The sequence below is a fragment of the Podarcis liolepis genome (genome assembly GCF_965112155.1).
Source record: "Podarcis liolepis genome assembly, chromosome: 8".
Taxonomy (NCBI): domain Eukaryota; kingdom Metazoa; phylum Chordata; class Lepidosauria; order Squamata; family Lacertidae; genus Podarcis; species Podarcis liolepis.
This window is the reverse complement of record NC_139560.1, coordinates 23,768,268-23,778,855: the sequence shown is the minus strand read 5'-3', so window position 1 is coordinate 23,778,855 and position 10,588 is coordinate 23,768,268. Positions and strand designations below refer to the sequence as shown.

At 42.2% G+C, this 10,588-nt stretch overlaps 2 protein-coding genes across 3 annotated transcripts in view; one reads left to right on the top strand and one right to left on the bottom strand.

Moving 5' to 3' along the window:
- Window positions 1–10,588, top strand: part of VPS13B (vacuolar protein sorting 13 homolog B) — an 883,035-nt gene that overhangs the window by 404,037 nt on the left and 468,410 nt on the right. The gene's annotated exons all lie outside the window — the stretch shown is intronic.
- The window catches only part of RGS22 (regulator of G protein signaling 22), an 80,543-nt gene continuing 77,122 nt past the window's right edge, over window positions 7,168–10,588 (bottom strand). Inside the window, exons 27-28 of the mRNA XM_083517219.1 lie at window positions 9,753–9,866; window positions 7,168–7,272 (exon numbers count right to left, since the gene is read on the bottom strand). Of these exons, the coding sequence (XP_083373345.1) occupies window positions 7,256–7,272; window positions 9,753–9,866 (131 nt within the window). The 3' untranslated portion in view covers window positions 7,168–7,255. The remainder of the gene's footprint in view (window positions 7,273–9,752; window positions 9,867–10,588) is intronic.

Sequence of the window (10,588 nt, the reverse complement as noted above, 5' to 3'; positions counted from 1 at the left end):
TTCAACACCACAAATATTATGCAGTAATACAATTCTTCTAGTAACAGCACACTACAAATCTGCCATCTCACATTTGTGTGATTCTTCTTATTTTCCAGTGATACCAGTTAAATGTTTCTATTACTAAACTTGTGTGCTATATCCACAACATTTTTGGGTCACTTCTAAACTAATAGTATATTGCGCAAACCTCCTGATTTGTTTACACAACATTTGTGCAGAGGTTATACGATATGGCCATCACATGGTTGTTATCCTCTTATTTTTTAACCGCATAAAGTTCATTTTCTTCCTCCCCCCCTTTTTTCTTGGAAGCAATTGCGCAAAAGCACTATTTAGCTGTTCCCATTTATTGCAGGCTGCCCACTTTGTGGTAGATTATGAAGATGCACTCTTATTGTGCATACAGCATGTACCTGGATGTGCAAAAGTGAGACAGTCTGAAAGCATCCCTGGTGCCATGGTTCGGTTTTAAGATTTAGATAACTCTTATCTAAATCTAGACAAGGTTCCAATTTACAAACCTCCAGTGAATCAAGCTTTTTAAAGCTTAGACTATACTTGGCATCAGTGTTTTCATTGCAAAATGGCCTGTTTCTACTTTATTGTTTCGTTAGAAAAGAATCTAATTAAGAAATAGGGGATCTCATGTTTCTTCTGCGTTGACATGTTTGAGCTTAGTGATTAACAGAACTGGCAATAGATAGCAGCGTAAACAATCCCACTTAAACGTATTTTGATTAAATGAATTTGGTGCACATTTTCGCAATGCACATTTGGCCATGTTCAGCATGGTACGCTATGTATACATAATGGAAAAAATTGTGGCGGCCTCCAATTCCCACCCCCAAGCAGAAGGTATGCAATTGCTACAATTCATAGCCTCCCATCCCGGTATTAATTAGCTTGTCTCACCAACCCGAGCTGTAATATATATAAATGAAATTCTAGAAAGGCATCGGCAAGAACAAGATGTTGAAGCCAAATGGAAAACATGAACCAATAAAAAGGCTGAGCTAGTAGAAGGGCAAGCTTAGCCTTTGAAGTCGTTTCAAGTACTGCATGCTTTAATTTTGGGGTAATCGTATGACGATAGATACAAACAAGAAATGCAGGAACAGCTTTTGTAACTTTGGGGCCAACTGGAGACAAATCAATGTGTTGAAGGTTACCAACAATTGCCACAGCCATTGAAAGCATTAGCTATTGTTAAGTTGGACTTTTAATCACCGGCTTGAAAAAGATTTGTGAAGGTGGCGTGAGCACCAATTTCCAGTGCCAGCACTTTTTTAAAATAGGGGTAAAGCACCACAGTTCCTAAGAACCTAGAGAAAGAGATGATCTTAGTAGTTTGGCAAACAAGAAGAAGCCTGCATTTCTTCATATCCGATGTTTACATTGACTTGTTCAACTTAATGGACCTGTTTGGGGTTAATTTACCATGGCAATAAATTCATGATGAGTGCTCAAGAAACATGTAAGTTGCTTGCCATCATTATTTTAGGTCACACTCTTTTGGGCTATGTTTATATGGTTTTAAAACAAAATTATTATTATTATTATTATTATTATTATTATTATTATTATTATTATTGCTTTTTAAAGAAAAATGGTGCTGGTACTCACCATGAAATTGTTACAGTAAGTGCCACATTTTTAACATTTGGGGGGGGGGGAAGGTGCTGGTACTGTGTACCCTTGAGGACCCCCAGAAAAAAAAGCACCGATTATGATTATCATCCCCTAAGCTTCACCCTAAGGTGAAGGGGCAGGTTGCATCAAGTGAAACACAATATTAAAAACAGTTTTAAACAACTTAACAATCACAGAAATTAGGTGGATCGTTGCTGCTGCTGCTGTTACTATTAAATGCTATATCACCTGGTGTCCCCATGACCACTCACTGAGCCCCACTGAGTTGTGGGTGTAACAACTCTTCCCAACCACCCCCAAATTTGGTCAACTGGGAGTGGGAGACTGGCTTGGCATGATGTGTTTTTCACTTTTACACAGGGCACCAGAAAAACAAATGCTGTTCATCTTCTTAGATTAGCCAATGCCAACCTGATGCCCACCAGATGTTTTGAGCTACAACTCCCATCAGCTCCAGCCAGAACAGCTTTTAGAGGAAAGATGGTAAACTTTTGGCCCTTCAATTGTTAAACTACAGCTCTCATCAGCCCCAGCTAGCATGGCCAACAGCCAGAGATTAGAGGAGTCCAACATCTGGAGGGCCCCAGGTATACCATCCCTGCCTCGGAGGCTCAGCACTCTTATGCTGTACTGATCCAGTATGGGGCCCTTGTCTAGTCCCCTCCCCTCTTTTTCCACGTAGAAAGCACTCTCCAGCCTCCTTCTCAACCTCTGCATCCTGCTCTGGCAGCAACAGCCGATTGCTTAATGAAGTTTTTACTTTCACTCAGTTTAATTATTTGAGGGCTGTGTGCTCCCTGATCTATCCCAGTTTTCCTCAAATATATGTTTTTATTAATAATGGGGGTTGTCCCTCCCCCTCCCCATTTTAACAACATTATAAAAGGAGAGTGAATGAGAACAGCTTTAAAAAGTGTTTATAGGGTTAGAAAATACAAGGTTTGCCAGGTGTGTAAGCTTCAAAGCATACTACTGTGGTATGTTTTTACATAAGATCAGACTAGAATGATTTAGGCCTGCCTAACAGAAGGTTCTCCATTTACAGAATAAATGAAAGGGTGCCATTTTGCATTTAAAAAGGATCTGGGTTGGCCAAATCTCTGGATGAGTGTACTTTGTGAGTCAGTTTTTCCATTTGAAGGGAGGACTCCTAGATAGCGTTGATAGTATAAATGTAAAGGGAAAGTGCCATGCCTTTCCAGTGCCTCAGAAATTTCCCAAATGTGCAGCAAGGATGAGCCAATGTGATAAAGATCTGTATGGAGCAGATCTTTTAGCTCTTCTGGGAAGATGCCCAGTTGAGATGGCCTAGGAACTGGGCAAATGGTTTGGCCTGCTGTTTTGTTGATTGCTTGATACGTCTAATCCAAGAATTTAAAGATTACCTCACGAGCCCACATGTGATAGAAGAAGCTTTGTGTTCTTCTACCAAGCATAGTGAAGAATGAATGGTGGAGTTTAACAGTGAAATGACAAGAACAAAGCATGAGTTTTAAAAACATTTCTGAATTTCTACCCAGCTTTTTTTAACAAAGGGATAAAGAGCAATGTTTATTCCCACACCCCAATATATTACTTGAAGATTACATTAGGTTAGGATCCTTATTTCTCCCTGGTCATGCACTAAACTCTTAGCTGGATGCCCTGTTGGCTTCCCTGTTAATAATTTACCTTGGACACCCAAAAACCACTCCTGTCTGGGGGCAGAGGGTCCCAAGGAGGTGTCATGGCAGCCTATATAGCTTTGGATATGACTGAGCTACCTCAAGAGGCAGTCATGGGAGGAAGGGGGGAAGCAGGCTTTTTGCCTCCCTCTCCCACCATGTTTGAAAGTACAGTGGTGCCCCGCAAGACGAAAAACTCGCTAGACGAAAAACTCGCTAGACGAAAGGGTTTTTCGGTTTTGCGTTGCTTCGCTAGACGAATTTCCCTATGGGCTTGCTTCGCAAGACGAAAACGTCTTGCGCTTTTTTCTTAAAGCCGCTTGAAGAGGCGCAGTTACGACGGACCGTGCTTCGCAAGACGAAAAACATCGCAAGACGAAAAGACTTGCGGAACGAATTCTTTTCGTCTTGCAAGGCACCACTGTACCAGATATGACAAAAAGAATTTATTCTAATAAACAGTGTAAACACCAAACAAGACACATGCTAGCTTGTTAGCTTTCTGTTAATATAAAATTCTAATGGTCAAGAGGTGTTGAAATTTTGGGAGGTTGGATAGTACAATGGAATGGTCTCAGTCGCCGGGTGCACATTTTTATTCTTATTTATTTATGATTATTACTTTGTCAAAATAAAATAATTAAATTTAATTAAAAATTTTAAAAGGTGATTAAGAGGAGCTATGATAGAAGTGCCCAGTTACTTAAATGTACTGTGTGTATCCCACATGTAATCTTACCCCACTAACAAAGTCATGGAAAGGATGAAGTGAAGATATTGCTAATACTGGATCTAAAGGGGAAAGAATCATTGTTCATTCAAATGCACATTAAAGATAGTGCAAAATTTTAGGAAATGCATATAGCAATTTAAGAGCTGCTTGTAGAAACTGCTTAGGTAAACAGACAACTTAGATTAGTAGAATGGCCTAGCATCAGGTATCATTGAGAGAAATGTCAGCAAAGTGCAACGCATTAAGAACATTTAATAAGAAAGAACTGATTACCAAACGTTTGATTCCTCTCGACATCCACCTCTGCTCCTGCAAACACTTTTTTAAAAAACCAATGCATCAAAACACATCAAAGATACAACTAGGTAATAGTAATATTTCATGCCATTAACATAAAACCATTTCTTTAAATAGTCACAAAGAGTGATATCAGATGGTGTCCGTCCACTGATCTCTGGAATTAGTGCAGAGTGAAATCAGTGCAGAGTAAGAGGGAAGTTTCAGCGGTACCCCCTGCAGCTGTGCACCCATCGGAAACTGCACCACGGGGCCCCCAGTCTTCTGAAGCAGATTTGGGGAGGCGCAAAGGGCTGCAGGGGGAAGAATGGATTGTCCAAGGAGGGGCTGGTAGCTCAGTGGTAAAGAATCTGCTTTGCATGCAAAAGACCCCAGGTTCAATCCCTGGCGTCTCCAGGCAGGGGTGGAAGAGAATCCCATCTGAAACCCTAGACAGCTGCTGCCTGTCAGTGTAGGTACCGTATTTTTCGCTCTATAGGACGCACTGGACCACAAGACGCACCTAGTTTTTAGAGGGGGAAATCAAGAAAAAAATATTATTCTCCCCCCCCCCCAGCCCCAAAGAGCAAAGAAGCCAAGACAGCCAGCGGGATCCATCCCGCTGCCTGTCTGGGCTTCTGCCATAGCTGCGCAACCTCTCCAGCTGGGAGCTAAACCTCTCCAGCGAGGCTAAAGAAGCCAAGGCAGCGAGGGCGATCCATCCCGCTCGCTGCCTTGGCTTCTTCTTTAGCCTTGCGCAGCCTCTCCCGGCTATGGCAATTCCCCCACCTCCCACAAAAGCCCACAAGAGCCGCGTACGCTTTAAGGAGTGTGCGGCTCCTGCGGGCTTTTCTATGAGGAGGGAGAAGGGACTGACTGGCCACGTCAGTCCCTTCTCCCTCCTGGGGAAAAGCCTCCCCCCTGCATTTGCTCCATAGGACGCACACACTTTCGCCCTTAGTTTTTAAGAGGGAAAAAGTTCGTCCTATGAAGCAAAAAATACAGTAATTCTGAACTACTTGGACCAGTGGCCAGACTCAGTATAATGCAGCTTCCAATGTTCCTCTGTACCAAACATTACCACTCAATAAATCTGTTAGTCTTTAGGTGCAATAATGCTGTTTTTTATTTTAAATAGCCAGTTGGGAACAAAACATATGGGGCACGATCAGAAGTAGAACACTTTTTTAAGTTCAATTGATTTGCAGGGAAGAGACTTGAGGTCATGATAAACTTTCTCATTAAAATCAATTGTATTCAAAAGTGTTTAACTTGGCTGGGTCATAACTTGGCCCAACTGTTAGCTGGATATATGAACATCAACACCAATTTGTGAAGTATTATGGAAGACTTAATGTTGATAAAAGAATGAATGAATTTCAGCCAGTTGTGCAAAATTCTACCTATGCACCAAAGCAATTCCAGCTCCTTTATGACAGGCAAATAAGACATCCAGTTACACCACCTCCATCAAGACCACAAGGGAAACAAGTCATTTAACTGAATGGGTGGATATAATTCTGAAAGGCTGGATAGCATTCATATGACATTTTATCCACTCTGACATGTATCTGGATAATATCCTTCATACAAGTCCACCTAGTATGACAGAGCTACCAATTAAGATATACAGCAGGGTCTTTAGTTATTAAGTTCTTCAGAATACAGTAGACAACATGGAAGAATGAACTGGTGGACATTTGGACATGGGTAAACCAAATGTTGGGTGTGTAGATAATTTTAGATTGTACTTTTTATTGTAAAAATAAAAAACAGAAGCTACCTAGAAGGCTCTTTAATATATGATGTTGACCCATTGCTACTGTAATTTCTACTGAGAAAGGAAATGATCCTGATTGCAGTTGTTTATCACATGCCTAAGGAAGCAGTCTGCCAAGAGATGGATCTGAACCAAATTATCAGTACTAAAATTATTCCATCATTTAACTGGAATGGTGAATGGTGAAAAGGGAAGGAATATCTAATCATAGCTGTCAACCTTCCCTTCTTTTGCGGGAAATTCCCTTATTCCAGCGCTGTTTCCCGCTACTTCCCCTCTGCTATCCCGGATTGTTAGATATCCCATAGACTGTCCCTGGGACAGGTGAGGCTGCTGATCCCTTATTTTCAAATCTGAAAGTTGACAGCTATGTATCTAGTATCTGTGGGTCCTCCCACCCCACCTCACATCACCTGTAACCTATAGAAAGAATAGGCTGTAACTTTAAAAACAATATGATAAACACCGGCACAGACCTTACAGGGAATTACAGTCCCTCAGGGATCTTCACATAGTGGGTTTTTCATATATTTCTAGCATATGCTGAGCAACGGCCTCTGTAGCTCAGTAGCTCTTTCTACTGATACTCCAGCATGCCAAAAAGCAATGGTAAGTGCCTTGATTTTCCTTGCATCTTGATAATCAGAATAAGAATGGTACTAACAGACCCTCTTGCTAATATCATTCCCAACCATCAGCAGACTCACAAGCCATCTGGATCCCTCCCCCTTTGGCTCTGAGATGCACCAAGATTTATATTTCAAAGGGAACTTGAGCATGGATAGCTATCTTTAACCAAGGCTGTTAGTCCATATAATTTAGTATTGTCTACACTGACTAGCAATGAGCATTTCCCTACCTGGAAATACCAGGGATCTAATCAAGGAACTTTTCCATGCAAAGCATCTGTTGAACTATAGCCATTCCCTTATACATACTTCATACTGTTGTGTTGATGGACAAAATCTCCACCCCAAAGGGGGGGAGACTGTAGTACATAATAGCACAATAAATAAGGCCAGTGCCCCCCTTGCCACTGAAGGAACCGGGGTACAAGCAAATTGCCCACAATAGTTTATTTCTGCACTGGACTGCTCCCAGAGTAGCAGGAAATCCATCATGTCTTCATGTCTTCATCACATTCCACACTTAAAGTTTTGGATTCCCTGGGCAGAGGGAAACAAACCAGCGCATTAATACAACGTGAAATAAAAGGTGACAAGTCAAACCTGTAAGGAAGAAAAGTAGCAAATAATTTTAGGAGCTTATGCACTTGTGATTAAAAAAACTCTAGGCAGAAAAATTAAATACCTATTTTGATTCCTTTCATGCTACTGCTAAGAAGTGCATTCTCTCCATCAAATACCGGTGGCAGGGACTGAATGTGAGACCCTGGGAAAACGCCCTCTACCACTGAGCTTTATTTCCTAATCCTGCAATAACATCACATATTGGCCTTGAAAAGTTACATCACACTTTTTGCACTTTAGCAGGGCTGGGGAATCTATGGCCAACTCAAAGCTGCTGGATTCTAAATCCCATCAGCCCCAGCCAGCATTGGTCAGTGGTCAGGGGTGATGGGAACTCCAGTCAAGCAAAACATATGGAGGGTCACAGGTCCCCCAATTTAGATAATTCACAACTCAGTACTATAGAGATGATCTTATTTGAATTGTAGAGCTTAGAAATATCTCTACTCAAACTGGAATGAGTTTGCATGTTTTAATGTTTATTGTGCACCGATATGGTGAAAGACATTATAAATTGCTGATTGCCATCTTTATCACAGAGAAAAATAACACCTCCCAAAAACGGTCTCTCTGGTGGAAGAAAACTGATTTTCTGCAGCAGCTTGATCCTATGTGTGATTACTTAGAATAAGTACCACTTTAAAATAAATAAATAAACAAACTGACTTAAGTAAACATTTGTAGGATGGCAGTCTACACTGAACCAAGGGGGCTTGAGGATTGTATAGAAGAATATGCATTGTAGCAGAGAAAGCAATCTGATTCAACATGTGTTCACTCTCAAGAAAGCCCCACTGAATTCCATTTGACTTTCTCCCCAGTTAATGTGCACAATATTGCAGTCTTACAGCCTATTGCAATGCATGTCTATTTGGGATTGTCCTATTCTGCTCAGTGGGGTTTACTTGCAGGTGGGATTTCACAGGGATGCAGCCCAAAGGGTAAACGAAATCAGTGGAAATGTTAAGTGCATGCCTAAGTACACCCAACTGAGACCAAAAGCTTAACTTTGGGCTGGGTAACACCCTCAGAGTGTGAAAATACTACTATTTGTGAACAGGAACCCTGCTGTGTTGGCACAACACCACTGTGCAGATGGGAAGTTCTGCAATAAGACAGATTAAATCATCAATGCCAGTGTTTCATGTGTAAGTGGACTTTGGCAAGCACAGCAGGAGCAGCTTCTCCACAGGGCAGGCAGAATGGCAAGAGTATGAAGTCAGAGCAGCACTAATAATAATAATAATAATAATAATAATAATAATAATAATAATTTTCTTATTTATACCCCGCCCATCTGGCTGGGTTTCCCCAGCCACTCTGGGCAGATTCCAACAAAATATTAAAATACAATAGTCCGTCAAACATTAAAAGCTTCCCTAAACAGGGCTGCCTTCAGATGTCTTCTAAAAGTCTGGTAGTTGTTTTTCTCTTTGACATCTGGTGGGAGGGCGTTCCACAGGGCGGGTGCCACTACCGAAAAGGCCCTCTGCCTGGTTCCCTGTAACTTGGTTTCTCACAGTGAGGGAATCGCTAGAAGGCCCTTTGTGCTGGACCTCAGTGTACGGGTAGAACGATGGGGGTGGAGACACTCCTTCTGGACCGAGGCTGTTTAGGGCTTTAAAGGTTAGCACTAACACCTTGAATTGTGCTTGGAAATGTACTGGGAGCCAATGTAGGTCTTTCAAGACCAGTGTTATGTGGTCTCGGCAGCCGTCACCAGTCTAGCTGTCACATTCTGGATTAGTTGTAGTTTCCGGGTCACCTTCAAAGGTAGCCCCACATAGAGCGCATTGCAGTAGTCCAAGCGAGAAATAACTAGAACATGCACCACTCTGGCGAGACAGATGGAGGCACAGAAAGTGTTGGTGGACAGGCTGGAGCAGTACCTGGGCTTTCATTGCCAGTCTGCAAAAACAACTTAAGTCTGCACCAGGCTATTGCTCCATCAAGCTCAGCACTGTGTAGAAGCTCTCCATGGTTTTGGACAGAGGGTCTCTCACAGCCCCAGCAAGATGTCAGAGATTGAACCTAGGATGTTCTGCATGCAAACCAGCTGCTCTACCACTAAACTGTGGCCCTTCCCATAATTTGGGCAAGTCACGTATGCAACAAGACAAAGGTAACTTAATGAAACACCAAAAGGATAAGCAAGGTATTGGTCCATGAAGCATGCAGAACAGCTACAACATTTGAGATATATATTTACTTCCTACAACAGCCTTCCCAAGTCTGAGGCCCTCCAGATGACACCTCTGGCTTGAGTATCACCTAAGAGCATCAACAGCATTTCAGTTTGTTTAAAGTAGCATTAGCAAAACACAGTTTACTGAGCATCTGATGATATCACACAGTTCAAACAGGAGAATTATGACCCCACCCCCCTTGAAACTTACTTTCACCGTCTTTGGGATTTAATGGACGTTGTTTCACAAAAGCAGAGCTGTAAGTTGTTGTGATCATGGGTTTTTCTGACGGATCGCTCTTCGGCGTGAGGAGGTTTGAGAGCTCTGAATGCCAAAGAAAGAAAGAAAGAAAGAAAGAAAGAAAGAAAATCCGAAAACTGCAGGAAAAGCACATAACGTTTCAAGCAATGCAGCGTTGAGAAATGCTGCTATGTTTTATAGCTAGCCCAGCAGAATACATCTAAGGCAACTGTTGTCATGATCTGTGGGACAAAATTACAAATTGGGTGGGTGGGTGTAAGCTGGGAGTACTAGACTGTACTTGGGTACAGTACCAGAACAACAGCTGTACTTTCTTGCACGATGTATGCTACATCTTGACCCTCTCTTGTACAAGCAGTCCTTGGATGGAAATTCTCCTTGTCTCAGTTATATGCAGGAATGGATTATACAACTGACTAGGAGAGGCTGGCCCATAAAGGAAAAAGGGGGAGCAAACCACCAATAGCAACCAGTTCCCCCACCCAGTGGCCCCTCTCCCTCTGCCCTTCTCCTGCATTACAATCGTATTCTGCCTGTCTTCCTGCTTTGTCTCTGCATTACTATGTTCTGGCCCCCTCCCACAACTCTCCAGGAAAGAGGGGGAAACACACATTTCCCTATGCCCAAGCTATTTCTCTTGAGAAAATGGAGATCAAGCACTTCAGAAGCATGTTAAGGTCAGATGACTGTTCTCAGGCTTCTAAGAACTCTCATCCCCCCCACACTCCCAAAGGGACCCTAAACTTTGACAACCCCAGAACTGGTGTAGTTAATTCCCTCCCACT